Source organism: Equus przewalskii, chromosome 6, assembly GCF_037783145.1.
Source record: "Equus przewalskii isolate Varuska chromosome 6, EquPr2, whole genome shotgun sequence".
Lineage (NCBI taxonomy): Eukaryota > Metazoa > Chordata > Mammalia > Perissodactyla > Equidae > Equus > Equus przewalskii.
This window is the reverse complement of record NC_091836.1, coordinates 65817353-65832823: the sequence shown is the minus strand read 5'-3', so window position 1 is coordinate 65832823 and position 15471 is coordinate 65817353. Positions and strand designations below refer to the sequence as shown.

General features: G+C 49.3%; 1 protein-coding gene across 37 annotated transcripts in view; it reads right to left on the bottom strand.

Annotated features, from left to right (window-relative positions):
• Nucleotides 1-15471, bottom strand: part of TENM4 (teneurin transmembrane protein 4) — a 2704309-nt gene that overhangs the window by 252152 nt on the left and 2436686 nt on the right. For all 37 annotated transcript variants that reach the window (XM_070625735.1, XM_070625734.1, XM_070625736.1 and 34 more), the window contains one exon: nt 2187-2442. In XM_070625735.1, coding sequence (XP_070481836.1) covers nt 2187-2442 — 256 coding nt within the window. The remainder of the gene's footprint in view (nt 1-2186; nt 2443-15471) is intronic.

Genomic DNA, 15471 nt, shown 5'->3' with positions numbered 1-15471 from the left:
GAATAAGTAGGACTTTGCTAGGTCAAGAAGAGAGGAGGAGGGCAGCTCAGGCAGAGAGTTGTGAAGAGCATTTGCAAAGGCACAGAGGCATGAAAGGAATGAGAATTTAGGGGAAGGCTGATAAATAGACATATATGTACACATACACATACTGAATATTAAATATATATATAATTATGTTATATATGTGTATGGATATATATAAAATGGTAAATGAGTCTAAGCCAACATGTTAACAATGTATATCATTTGGTGGTAGACATGGGTGATTTTCTTCTCTTGCTTATTTCCATTTTACACTTGTTATACAGTGAACCTTTGTAGTAATAAAGTAGAAAGAAAAAAACCCAAAGTTCCATGTGGTCTGAGCAATGGATGTGGGAGGAGAGAGAGTCAGAATGGCAGGTGAGCACTGGCTGGTGAAGAATGAGAAGTAAGCTGGGACCACCACCACATCTCAAACTAACCAAAAGGAAAACATCCCTGCAGCTCGTCCTCTATCTTCCTTTCCCTTGGAAAACCTGGAGAATCACCTACTTTGATCCTAAGGGAGAAAAACGAACCTCTAAGCAGAGGGAGTGGTACCATGTTTCATGCAGAGAATAAGAACCATCGATTATTGGCAGCTTCTTTCAGCCATGTGCAGTCATTCAATAAGCACACTGGACATAACGGAGATCTGATTAAGCTACTCTAGGTGAGATGACATAAATTATCCAACGCTGTCACTGATGAGAGCAAAGGAGACAGGTAGGGAAAAGTCATACATGATTTTAAAGGATGTCAACAGAAACATATTAATTAAGAGACTGGGGGTGGGGCAGGTTGGGCTGTATCTCTGAGAAATTTGCTCTTGGGTAAACGCTTCTATAGGAGTAAAATGGCATAAAAAGATGTTGATTTTCTCTCACTAGACCCCAGAAGCTCAGTGTATGAATATCCTGGTTACGAGGCAGGCAGAGTCAGATAGGTACACTTTCCATAGAGATTAATTTCACTTCCTTAAACGTAGTATGACTTTTGTCCTCTTCACAGATAAAGAACAGGAGTTTGAGAAAATAAAATCTATGTTTCCCACTACTTTAAGAAATAGGGTAGAAGATTAAGAGGTTCCACTTGTGCCAGCCTGGGACATTTCATCTTCAGTTTAGAGAAAGTGGGGAAAGTTTATGCCCCCAGAGTCAATAGTGCTTATCTCAGAGGGGCAGGATTATGGCTAAATCTAATTTTCATCTTTATAGCTTTCTACATTTTCTCCAGTGAGTTTGTATGGTTTTTATAATCATAAAAAAAAAATCATTTTCATTTTGGAAAAACAGTGGCCTAGCAGAGGGAAAGAGGATGGCCACAGAACTGATACTGACTGAAGTCCCTGAACTGAAGGAAGCATCTTACAAATTTGGAAGAGAGAGAGGTGGAGGGGTCCAAGCCAGGAGAGACTCGAAGAAGGTGGCTGCAGTGCAGGGAATGGCACTGCGCACGGAGTCAGGCAACCTAGATTCAAATCTCACCTGTATACTGACTGCCTATGTGACCTGAGCTAGTCACCGACCCTCTCTGATTCTCAGCTTCTGAAACTCCCAAATGGGATACAATAATAACAGCCCTTCATAAAGTTGTGAGGATTACATCATGTCACACATTTGAAAGCCCTTGTAACCAAAAGCTAATGTATCAATGTCAGGGATTATTAGGGTTTGGGGTATAAAGGGGATAGGCCAGCAGGAGAGAAGTAGAGGGAGAGCATCTACTGAGCACCCATCACAGGTCAGGCAGGCCCCACACCAGGCACAGGGTGACCAAATCACAGGGAAAGGCAGAGGTGTGGGCCCATATCCAACCCTGACCCAGAGCCTGCTCTCGGCCGCACACCTGTGCCAGCCACCTTCACACACACCAGCTCTCATCTACTTTTACAACAGCCCTTTCCTGCCAGCAGCATCCCTATTGTGTAGACAAGGGAAGAGAGGCATACAGGGGTTTAGCTACTTGACCAAGGTCATCCCTTCGGTAAGTGGCAAGCTAGCCCTGGACCTCGGGCTGTTTAATTCCCAGGCTTCCAGCTTCCAGGGCCAAGGCAGGTGGTGGACACACAGAAGGGCCCCACCAGAACCCTGGGGTCTCAGTTCGCCTGCCCGCCCGCCGCCCCTCGCGGCCTCAGCCCGGCCCGCCCGCCGGCCCCGCACCTGGTCTCCAGGGGGATGTTGCTGTTGAGCAGCCAGTTGTCCTGAGCGTGGGCCGGCTCCTGGGCGCCGCCGGCAGGGGGCTCTCCGGAGAGCGAGTGGTCCGTCGGGGCCGGGCTGGGGTTGCTCCTCGGCGTGAAGTTGCCCCGGTTCAGGGAGTTAATGGAGGCTGCGTGGTGCTGGTTGGGGGTGTGGGCGTGCGAGAGCGGCGGCGGCGGCGTCCGGAGCCGCGAGGGGTTCTGCAGACCGCCCGGGTGATCTAGGGCACAAACACGCGCGCGGTCAGCGACGGCACCGCACGGGAGGGGGCGAGAGAGACGGTCAGTGGGCGCTGGCAATCGCACAGATTAAAGCCTGCCGTGCATATTTACTCAACAGGGATTATTGAGCATCTACCTAGGTGCCAGAGATACATCAACAAAAGAAACAGACAAAATCCCTGTCCCCGTGAGCGTAAATCCTAGTAAGAGAGACAATAAAGAAAGACTAGCCTCCGTTGTCACCAGCTGCACATTGTTTCTTTGATACTTTTAGGGCGGTGGTTTTCAAAGTGCGGTCCAGGACCAGCAGCTTCAGCATCACCTGGAAATTTGTTAGAAATCAAAATTTTCAAGCCCTGCCCCAGACTTACCGATTCACGAACCCTTGGGTGGGGCCCAGCAATCTGATTTCACTAACTCTCCAGGTGATTCTGATAGATGCTAAAATTTGAGAACCACTAATTACATATCACTGTACATAGTATATATAGTTTACAAAGATGGTGATAAATCGGAGAACACATAAAGCCAGGAAGGGGCCCATGGCCTATGTATGTGGGGACAGTGGTGACATTTTAGACAGAATGGTGAAATTTTAGACCAGCTGGCCAGTGATGGACTCAGGGAGAAGTGCGACCTTTAAGTAAAAGGCAATGAGCCATGCTGGTGTCTGGGGGAATTAAAAACCACCATTAACACTTCCTGAGCACTTACTGTGTACCAGGCACTCTTCGGAGCACTCTAAATCTGTTAATGCAGCTAATCCTCACAACCCAATAGTACAGAGCAAGTACTATTATTATCCCCAGTTTATAGATGAGGGAATTAAGATAAGTATTTTATTTACTCCCTCAACTACTTAGAGCAATAGGTGTTATCATCACCAAATTTACAGATGAAAAACTTAGAGCAGGTAAGTAAACTGCCCAATGGCACAAGGTTAAGCCGATGTTATTTACAAAGAAATAAAGTTTCTAGTGATGCCACAAATGAGGCAAGTCCTGGAGGTAACTCTTAACTACCATCCAGCTAAGCTCTGCTCACAGAAAGCCTGGGCTCTGGAAGCTGACGATATTATGCGGGGGAAGAAGTCAGGAAACTGGATTCAATTCTAGTTTCATTAACCACAGGACCATTGTTATGGACTGCATGTTTGTGTCCCCCTGAAATTCACATACTGAGGCCCTAACCTCCAATGGGATGGTTTTGGGGGCTTAATTAGGTTTAGATGAGGATGTGAGGGTGGAGTCCTCGATTCTTAGTGACCTTAGAAGAAGAGATAGGTGAGGTAGCTCGCTCTCAGTCCTCCATGTGAGGAAGTACAACAAGCTGGCTATCTGTGAACTAAGAAGAGGGCCCTTACCAGACACCGAATCTGCCGACACCTTCCTCTGGGATCTCCCAGCCTCCAGAACTGTGAGAAATAAATGTTTGCTGTTTAAGCCACCCATGCAATGGTACTTTGTTTTAGCAGCCCAAGCTAAGAAATTGGTACCCAAAAGTGTGGTGATGCTGCGACAAATACCTAAAAACGTGGAAGCATCTTTGGATCTGGGGAACGGGTAGAGTCTGGAAGAGTTTTGAGGTGCATGCTAGGAAAAGCCTCTATTGCCATGAAGGGCCTGTTACAGGTGATTCTGGTAAGCATTCAGAAAGAAAAGAAGTGTAGAGAAAGCTTACATCTTCTTAGAGAATACATAAATAATTATGTACAGAATGTTGGTAAAATACGAACATAAAGGGCAATTCTGATGAGGTCTCAGACAGAAATGAGGGACCTGTTACTGGACAATGCAGAAAAGGTGATCCTTGTGATAAAGCGGCAGAGCACTTGTGCTCCAGTGCTCTGTAGAAGGTGGAACCGGTGAGTGATGAAATTGGATATTTAGCTGAGGAGGCCTGTAAGCCAAGTGTTGAAGGAGCGGCTTGATTTTCTTGACTCTTAGAGTAAAATGCGAGAAGACAGAAATGAATTGAAGAAGGAATTGTTAAGCAAAAAGAAACCATAACTTAAAGATATGAAACATCCTCAGCCTGTCCAAATTGCAAAAAATGAGAAAGTATGTCCGGAAGAGAACACCAAGAGTGGGGCTGACTGACCATTTGATAAAAAGATTAATACGGGTGTGAACCATGGACCTAATCAGCCATCCCAGAAGGAACACTGCCAGTTTGAGCTGAAGGGGATGGAGATGGAACGCAGGACAGTTGTCAGGCTTCTTAGATACTGTAGGACAGGATGATAAAGCTATTCAGCTGCAAACGTGGGCTGTTCTTCAAGAAAACAGGAGACTAGCCCCAAAGGAGATTCAGAGATCATCAGGGCCACTGCCTCGATTTCAAAAAGCCTAAGACTAAGACATCCATGGACATGTCACTTAACCTCTTTGAGCCTCAGTTTTCTCATCTGTCAAATGGGGGAAATCGTTTATTAAGGGTCCCACAGAGCTATTGTGATATCAAATGAGGCAATCAAGGAGAAGGAACCATTTCTGAGGTTCACAGTTTACAAAGCACTCCACTTCATTTGTTCCTCACGAGAATCCTGTATTTCACAGAGGAGTCTGAGAATCAGTGAGCATAGGATCCAGATCAAGATGGGGGTGATATTCCAAAGGCTGTGCTCTTCCTTGACTCAGGAGACAGCTTTCTGGAAACCATCAAGCACAATCAACTGTGAGGCACTATCACTGTTATGGCTATTTTTAGGGGAAGAAGCAGCATTCTCTGCTTTTTAGGTAACTCAACCTTTTATGCCAACGAGTTACAAAGCAAATCTGGTGGGAGTCGGGGGTAGGGTAGGAGTAGAAGAAAAGAAAAAGAAACAGAAACCCATCTGAAAGGATCACTTCCTTATTATAAACGGCTACCTTCAGAATCAAGCCCACGTAGGGTCCACAAAGCCCTTCAGAATTTGATCCACACCTGTCTTTCCAGCCTCATCTCTCATCAGCTCCCTCCCTGGACCCTGCACTCCAGCCACACCTTTCCCCCAGAGGCCGAGATCTGCTGAGGCAGCACAGTGGCTGAAAGCTCAACTCCAGTGAGGATGGTCCCCAGGAAGCCCACAGAGGTGAATGGTACCCTCTCAAGATGTGCGATGCTGTGGTCCTGGACCAGAAGGGATGCAGCAGGGATGCCCCTTGAGGGGAGGGGAGAGAACCTGGGAGCCGGGAGAACAGGCAGAGGGTCCCACTCAGAGAGCAGACAGCCTTGGGCCTGGGAGAAGGCACGACTACTCAGGGTATTTGTTTCGTCCAGCTGTCCTCAGGCAGCCCTTCAATGGACATATTAGGAACCTGGGACAGAAGCCAGCAGCAGAAGCAGCCTTCTAGGTTGACTGTGTGTCCCCCTAACGCTTGGCCTTCCAGGCTGCTGGCTGTGGTCCAGGACACCAGAGCAGCAAGAGGGACTGAACCGCCACCGTCCAGTGGTTATCAGGAAGCCAGCGGAAGGGTGACCTAGTCCTTGCTTCTGCCCCGCACTAGGAGTCAGCCTCCTCGTGGCATTTTACCTAATTGATACTAATAGTTGCTTCCATGTATTTGAGCACTTCCTATGTGGTCTTTCAGGACTGTAACTTTTCCAATGCTCACAGCAGCCCCTAGAGGGCAGTACTATTATCATCCCCATTTTATAGATGAGGAAGCTGAGGCTTCACCAAACTAGGAAGCGGCCCTTATTAATCCAAAGCCCGAATTCTGTCCACCAAACCATGGTGCCTTTGCATAAAACACAGATGCCTACTCGACTGTTTCAGTCCACGGCCAAGGGCAGGGAAAAACCCCTCAGTGTACACAGCAAGTGTCTGAGGTCTGGGGCAGGATGGCTGGCCTCCAAGCCGACAGACATCTGCTTTGTGACTAAGTGGGGATCGGGCTTGGTAACTGTTTAGAAGCACTGCCAGGAGTCCTGAAATGATGAGATTTTAAGTATAAGACCACTGGTCACAGATCTAAAAACTAACTTCTAGAAGGAAGTTCTCCTATGGGGATAAGGAATGTCCTAGTCCAAACCCTATTTTTGAAGCTCAGCTCATTTGCCACCCCCTCCAGAAAGCCTTCCCCCACCACAGTTCCTGTCTCCTCCATTGAATGCTGACAGCAGGTAACCTGGATTGCTCACCTTTTCCTTCTCCCCAGAGCATGCACACTGATGTCCCCATCTTGTCTCCTCTAGTAGGTATAAAAATCCCTCTTCCCTCCGTGCTGGTGACCAGAGGTCCTAGAACTGAGCAGATGCTTACGGTATAGGCTTACGGAGTGAATGCTTGTGTGAGTGGCCCGGGCAGTCTGTCCAGGAGCGTAAGTCTAGTGTGGAGGATATTTGTATACAAAAAATGACTGCAGACAGCTCTGGGCTCCCTAGACCATGGGCCCGCACAGCCCTTGACTTACTTGCCTGCAGCCAGAGTTCCAGATGTTTCAGCTGGGTCCTTTGTTTCCCTTCTCTCATCCCTTCCATTCTGAGACCACTAGGAAAGGGGACCCTGATGTTTCCCAGGTTTCCAAGGCAAGGCTGTGTGTTTTGGGGCTCAGCAGTGGAAACTCACTCACAACCCCTAAAAAGAGACCAACCTTCCCAAGGAGCAAATGTTTCCTCTGGTCTGAACAGAGTCTCCTTTCTGCTCCTATGGCTGGGAGGGAGGACCAGAAGAGGCGAGAAGCTGTAGAGGGGCCTTCTTTTCCCCTCTCCCCTCACCTCCAGTACACACCTGCTCTTTAGAGGGAAACTCAGAACTAATTCGCTCATTCAGCACACTGAGTGCCTGTTTTGTGCCAGCCTGGAAACAGGGTGTTGGGAATACAACGGTGAACGAGATAGAGATGTCTTAAGAGAGGAACTCCCTTCTGGTTTCCACTCACTGGCTGGGTGGCCTCCAGTAACTCACTTCACCTCCCTGGCCCTTGGTCTCTGCACCTGTGAAAGGGTGCACACATTCCTATGTCACCACTTTCTGGAGGATAAAAAGTGATGGGTCTTGCTCAAATTCCAAGTACACAGTGGGCTCTTGCTGCACCCTCAGGGGAAGGGCCCGTGTGTCATTCATCTCCACATCCCCAGTGAGTATTCACAGAATGTGGATGAGAGAGCAGCAATTCAGGTAGGTAGACTTCTTGCCTGCACAAGCAATTGCTCCTCTCTGGCAACCTGGGAGTGGGCATTGGTACATTTGCAAAGCTGTGCTGTAAATTCCAATTTATACCCTCTTCTTGAAGATACTGCCACCAAGTCTATCTCTGAATCAAGCCCAAATACGAGTCATTTCTACTGTTATATTGCATACCTCTGGAGTAAAGGCCACTTACTTATCTGAGTTTTGCAAACCTGGTTTTCCAGGAAGTTTTTTTGCTTCCTACAAGTTCTCAAATATATTTGCAGTTGCTGGTTCCCTCCAACCCCTCAGACATTTTTCATTTTATATGCACAAAAAAAGCACCGAAGCCTTCGGCCTGCATCTCCCTGAACCAAGATCATGGTGCGGCTGCTTCAGAGCACTGGGCAGATGGTAATAGAAAGAGACTAGGCTTCGAAGTAAGACAGCCCTGGGTTCAAGTTTTGGCTCTTTCACTTATAAGCTGTGTGACTTTGATCAAGTTACTTAATTCTCTGGAGCTCCAGTTTTCTTATCACTGAATGGAGATAACGCCTACTTTACAGGGTTGTTCTGAGAAGTAAATGAGATAATGTGTGTAAGGCGCTTAGTATAGTGGTTGGAATACAGTAATGCTAAGAAATGGTAACTATTAATTCCATGATAAAGGCGTGTTGAATGAACAAATTAAGTTGGCCCTCTGTACCTTCAGGTTTCGCATCTGTGGATACGGAGGGCCGACTGTATTCTTTGTACTCAGCTATTTTATATAAGGGACTTGAACGTCCATGGATTTTGGTATCCGCAGGGCTTCCTGGAGCCAATTCCCCGTGGATACCGAGAGACTGTATGAAGTGCTAAAGCATCACCATGATGATCGCTCGACAGCAGTTATAACAGGGTTCTAAAGCAAAAAAACCTTGAGAGAGAAAGAGCAGGAAAATGTCTAAGAGAAATGTAGTCCTTGTTTATTACAGCTGAGTCCCACTCGGGCCCACCGGCTGGCTTCCAGGAGCCCTGGTCTCAGGAGGAAGCCTGTTGCTCAACATGCAGATCCGAAGCGATGAGAATGGCTGCAGCCTGACACTTAGAACAAAATTGGACACATGGGGCCTCCATGTCTTCAAAGAGGAGGGCCCCTTTCTGCATTAGATCAGCATCTCAGAGCAAATCGGGGTGTCTCTTTGTCCTGGGTTCAGGGTGCACCCTGAAGAGAGGGTCCCTGAGGTTGTTCAATCCATCAGCAACCTTACCCCGCCCTCTGTTGTGTGCGGGGACTTGTTTTAAGATGAGGATGAGCCCCGGCTTCGACAGATCGCCAGGGTTTGGGGACAGATGTTAAAGGAGGTGCGAGAGCAGAGCCCGGGAGTCTCACAGACCCAGGCTCGGCTCGGCTCTGTCTCGGACAAGCTACATGGTTTGGGGCAAGTCACGTGACTTCTCTGAGCCTCTAACTCCCCATCCATAGAACAAGTATATAGTAGTAATGGTAACAAAAGGAAGAGGAGGAAGAAGAGCTACCATGGATGGAATACACGGAGATCCAGAGAGGAAACAAGTATGGTCCCCGACTTTGAGCGGCTCACGGTCTACTAAAAATAACAGAGATACAAACAGATACCATGCAAAGTGGCAATTCGGATGAAATTATAATAGTTAACAATTACCGAGTACTTGTTATGTGACTGGCTGCAGGTGCTTTACTTATTTAATCCTTATAACACCCCTTTACAGGAGCTACAGTTATTCTTCCCCATTTCGTAGATGTGGAAACTAAGGCACAGAAGGGCTAAGTAGTTTGCTCAAGACTACAAAACCATTAAGTGATGGAGTCAGAATCTGAACTCAGGCAGCCTGGCTCCAGAGCCCACACTGTTAGCCGCCCTGCTTTACACATATTAAGTGAGTTGACACAGGTAAAGTGCTTATTCAACGCCGGTCACATAGCACTCTACCAGCATTGGCCACTCTAATCCGACAGGCCCACTGGAGCTCCATGGAGCACAGAGGCGGCTGCCAGACTGACTGTTGGGTTGGGGAAGGTTTCATGAGAAGTGACATGTGACCTGTGTCTGAAGGGCATTCCAGGCAGAGGACGACATGTGCCTGAGGGTTCAGAGCCTGAGAGAGACAGCAAGGCCGCTGGGCCCTTGTATAAGCAGTGGGATGGCTGGGGGGGCAGCGGCGGGAGGCAAGGCTGAGATGCTGGGGGCAGGCCCCGAGGTGCCAAGCGAAAGGACTTGGCCTCTATCAGGAGGATGCGAGGGCACCCTGAGAGCTTGAGCAAGGGAGTGCCATGATCACTCTAGCGCGTGAGGAAGATTCCTGAGGGCTTGAGCAAGGGAGCGCCATGATCACTCTAGCGCGTGAGGAAGATTCCTGAGGGCTTGAGCAAGGGAGCGCCATGATCACTCTAGCGCGTGAGGAAGATTCCTGAGGGCTTGAGCAAGGGAGCGCCATGATCACTCTAGCGCTTGAGGAAGATTCCTGAGGGCTTGAGCAAGGGAGTGCCATGATCACTCTAGCGCGTGAGGAAGATTCCTGGAGGCCGCACGGGGGATGAACCAGCCGGGGGCATGACCCAGACCGGCTGCGGAGGCCTGCCTGCTAGAAAGACTCCAGCCGAGTATGTCATTAGTCTTTTATAAGAACACAGGCATGAGAAAAAGACATAAACTTCCAGATCTTTGGCTCAGGCAAAGAATTCGAATGTGTCAACAGCCCTGCCATCCAAGGCCGGTACTGGCTCCAAGAAAGAGTGCCAGGCCTGGTGCCCACATCCAACCTTGCAAAGCGGCCGACAGGCGCCCAAAGGTCTCCTTGCTGCTGAGTTAACGACGACCCTGGCGTGCACTGCGGTCATTAATCGGGCCCTAAAGATTGTCAGATATGAAAGATGATGGTATTTAATTATCATAAAACACAAAACTCCAGCTGCCTGAGAAGGCCAGGAGAAAGAGTTATTTGGCTTCTATTAAAATGCCATCGACTACCACTGACTCGGGCTGGTGGTGTGGCAGTGCTGAGAGCTTAGCTAATGAACCTTGGCCTACACGACCGATTTAGAGAGGCCGGAAAGCTCTTTGTCACCACAGTCAGCAGCCAGAGTCTGATGGCCTGCCGTCCCGTCCCAGTTCTGCCTCCTTCAAGCTGTATAATCTCAGATCATTTATTTAACCTCCCTTGAGTTTTAGTTTCTTCACTTGTCAAATATGTATGAAAGCATCTTGCAAACTGTAAAGTTCCGTGCAAAAGTCAGAGATAACTATCGCCATTATTATTATTGTCTCAATCCAGAAGGAAGAAAAACAGTGAAGTCCACATGGCACCATGGGTCTGAGCATGAGGCGAGGGGCTGAATCTCCATCCTTTCATTCCCTCCCTGAACAGATGCTTTTTGTTCACATTCTCTGCTGTGCTGTTCATTCTGTATCAAGGCCAACGTGTGGTGATTCTAAATGGTACCAGGCGCGAAGCCCCAGGTGGACTGTGGAGCTTCCCGAGGCTACCCTTCTAGTCTTGATGAGGAGTAGAAAGAGCCCCGTGAGGTGCTTCCTCGTTCACTTAGTCAGGGCAGACCTCTGGGTGAACACTCAGACTATTAAAGTGCTTTGTATCTGAGAAATAGTAATGAGGTGACAGTGTTTTTAATGCAAAAGCCTCACGGTATGGTGCGGTGCTTTTCAAATAAGAGTGTCTGGAAATGTGGGAGGGGGCGTCTTGTGGTTGTTTCAATGGCTGGGAAGCACAACTGGCACGTGGCAGGAGGGGGCCAGGAAAGCCAGCTGCAGGCAGTGCATGGGCCCCGTGATCCTCGGGGCCCGCAGTCCCGGCAGTGGGAGGGTGGGTAACGAGCTAATAGAACATTTTATTCTGTTTGCCTCCTCCACCCCATCCGCAGCTTCAGATCGCTCTCTGCCCTTCTTTGTCATAAGAGGCTGACGGCTAGGGAAGGCCTCCTCTGCCTCCCCCCTGCCCTTCTAGATAGGTTTGGCTATTTGTTAGCACAGCAGGACACTGAGAGGCTGGAGGAGAGAGAGGATGAGGTGAGCCCGCTGCCCCATCCTCTGCAGCCCTGCTTCAGGGCAGTGTCTTAGGCAGCAGCCACATCCCTGAAGGCTACGACAGTTTACACATAGAGGGGTCTGGGAAGCTTCTAGGAAAAGCAACAACTTGTACAGGTACTGATGAGGAGACAGAATGGAGGTGCATAACGGGGAGGGAGGGGGCATTCCAGGCAGGGAGATTGGCATGAGCAAAGGCCCGCAGGCTGAGAGATACAGGCCCCTAAGGCAGCAGGACGGCGTGGAGACCTGGGCACCTGGAGCAGGGATCTGGTGAGAGGGAGCAGAGGGGACAAGGCCAGAGACCACCTTCAAGAGCTTGGAGGGCAGCCCTGGGTCATGGAGCCAGAGGGGCAGCTTTCAGGGTGTCAGGGGGTTCACCCCAACTTCCAGCCTTTTAAAGCCAAATGCTACAACAATGAACCAGAATCCTCAGGCTTCATTAAAATGCATGTGGGAGTCCTCATCCAGCAATGAATGCACTCCTAGGGTGGGAGCGGGGGCAAAGGGCACCCTGTTGCGTTTGACTAAACAGCTGAGGGAAGAGCAGAGTGTCAGAGTCTCTGTCAAGGAGAGGTGTAGTCAGCATTGCTCTCTATTCCCTGATCGTGCTAATTTACAGATGGACTAAGCCAAGAGCAGCAAAATCTATCTGTTCTAAGCATGTGTTTGAACAACTTGGCCGGGCCACCATCTGAACCTGGAAGAACTATCTCCCAACAGACATTTGCCCAGACTTCATTCTTGTGCTTCACCCTCTCAGGCACTAATCGCTGTGTGACCTTGGGCAAGGCATTTAACCTATCTGAGCTCCAGTTTCTCCAACTGACAAACAGGAGGAGGAGCTGGTTGGAGTCCCCTCCCATTCTAAAATCAGGATTGTATCATTCTTGGCAGATGAACCTGGGATATTTGTTAATGAACATCTGCTTGCAAAAGACGTGCATAGCAAGTTGTGTATTGGATTGTGCTGTGTGCCTGGGCACCAAAGAAGGCAGAAAGATGGGATGGAAGAGAGAGAAACAGTTTCTTTCTTCCCTCCCTCCCCTCCCGCTTCCCTGCTGTCATCTCTTTCACAAAGGTCACGCTCTACAGGCCTTGTGCTTGATACTGGCGACATGGAGATGGATCAGACAAGGTCCCTGCCTGTGCAATCGGGACAGACTGCTTGGAAAGGCCGGCTGCAGCCACAGGGAGGATCTTTTCTGGGTACATGGCTTTTCCCCAACTTAAAGCTGTGTCCACCTCAGAGCAGAACTTGTTCTGGGAAAGCTTTCTGCTTGTCAAGTAAGTTTTCCTTCCTTCCACAGTCACACTCTTACCCTTTTCAAAAATGGTCTGACCCATAAACTGTTAGGTCAAGTCCCCAATCAGCCAGAAGCCACAGTAGGTAGGTAAGATGGGAGTGTGTCTGGGAGTATAAGAGGTGGAATTCAGTTCAACAGGAGTCCGCAGTGTGTTGGAGCAGATAGAAGTTCATGGAAATGCAGTAGGCTGCATTCATAGAGGTAAGCAAGCCACTAAGAACAAGGAGGTGATGGTCATGCTGTGCTGAGTAGCCCCAGTGGGTCCAGAGGCAGGACACCTGGATCGAGGGTCATCCCAGTATAGTAGAGGCTGACCCTCTCCGGAGGCATCTGGAGCTAGTTCACGCTCTCCTTGGCTTCCTGGGATGGGGATGGGGAAGGATTTGGAAACTGTGCTCCTAGTGGGGTAGGCAAATGACCGAGGCCGCCAGCCTGGAAAGGAGACAGGTTGTTGGAAAGGGCTTCAAGAAACAGTGTGTGTCTAGGAGTCCAGCGGAAGCACACCAAATGCCTTATGATCGACTCTCCAAGTCTCCTCGCTTACACTACACACTGCATAGCTAGGAAATTAAACACTCAATTATGTGGTGTCGTAGACAGTCTTAGATTGAAGAACTGTTCCCAGCTTTGCCATTAACTGACTTGGCGACTTAGGGAAAGCCCCTTCCCCTCTCTGGGCCTCAATTTGTCTGTCTGAAAAATGAGGTTCCTCCCTTTTACGGATGCTCTCCTGAGGTTCCTGCCAGCCTTGGACAGTCTGATTCCTTATGGCTTCCCTTGTTCCTCCCAGGGAATTTCCTGGAAAGAAGACAGGCAGAACACTACTGCTGCCTTCAAACAGCTGAAGGGGGGAAGAAGGGGCAGATCTACTCCATGGGTTTTTAAGAGGAAGAATCAGGACCGAGGCCAGGAAATTACTTGGAGCAACCAGCAGTTCAACTAAGGAAACGCTTCTTCCTGCCAAGCTCTACAATGGGCTGCCTCCCAAAACAGTGAGCTCCCTGTCGATGAAGCAGGGGCTTCAATAGCTGGTCTCAACCTCCTCCCTGAACTTCCAGCCTCTGCCACTCTACTGAAATACACACAGGGCTAAGCTTCATGCCTCCCTGCTCCCCAGCCCCCAACTCTGCTCCCTCTCGTGTGCTCCTGAACTCAGCGTCACCAGCTGATGCCAGAACCAGCCACCCAATCGATCAAACCAGACCTCTGGGCATCACCATTGCCTCCTCCCTCTTTCTCAGGTCCAGTAACTTAAGGATGATTACCAAGTCCTTCAGCTTTCACCTTCCAAATCTCTGTGGGATCCTCAGCACTCCCACTGTCACTACCTTAGCTCAGGCCCTCATCAGTGGACCTGGGCCATTGCCAACACTGGTGCCCCAGCCCAGAGGCTCACGCCCCCTCCAATTCATTTGCCATCATCAGCTGGAGTGAGCTTCTTAAAACAATCATGGCACTCCCCTGCTATACAGCCTTCCGTGGCTCCCCACTGTCCACAGGACAAGACCTCTCAATCTCCGGCCTGAGCCCATCACTCCAGGGCGGCATCCACAGCTCTCCACTCCCCTCTTTAAAAAAGGTGCCAAGGTTAACAGGCTAGTTTTAAACCACTCATGAAACTGCCCACCGCTTGTCACATCCATGGCTTTGCACATGCTGGTTTTCTTCTGCATGGATGGCTTTCTTCAATCCTTTACCTGGTTAACTCAGATTAGAAGTTACCTTCTCTAAACACCCTCCTCCCACATGCCCATTTTGGGTTAAAGGCCCCTCTTCTGGGCGCTTCCAGCCCCTATGGCTCACTCGGAGTTATCATTTGTCTGCATGTCTGTCCCTTCTACTGAACTGTACGCTCCAAGGGCAGAGGACTTCTTGTCATACATCGCAGGCTGTGCGGCTAGAAGCAGCCCACTCCTCTCTCCGGGGTACATGGCCCGCTCTTTCACTGGGTGGGCCTCTGTCCCAGGTGCTGCCACTGATTCTCCAGGGGCCTGGGGTAACTGGGGCATGCTGGGCCCCCGATCTTTCTCTTTAAACTTGACCTGATGTTCTCCAAACGGCACAGGTTAGACCGCCGATCATTGAGGTGGGCATAAACTTTTTATATTTTTGTCAACAGTTGAAGATGCCACGAAGAGGAAATCAAGACATGAGTCTCAAGGTTCCCACAGGGAACAGCCTCCTTTGTTGAAACAAAGGTCAGAGCAGTTTATCAGGCTGTTTTCCTAACTAGCCCCCACCCCGACTGTTGCATGGGCCCTGCAGGAGGGTAAATGCCAGCGCAGAGAGAGGTGAATTCTCATCCATCATGTTCACGTCCCTCCCTCCATTTAATATCCATCAGTCATTTTGAAGAAACTGCTTTCTCTTGGAAGAGACGCTGACATCCCAAGATGAAAGGGACAGGCTGCTAGGAGCCACTGAACATTATTGCGTCGTGGTTAAGTGCCATGGCTCAGGCTCAAGCTGCCTCGGGTTCAAATCCCACCTCCCCCACTTACACAGTGGCCGTATTACAAATCTTTTCTGGACCCCAGTTTCATGCCATGCATCTCATTCATA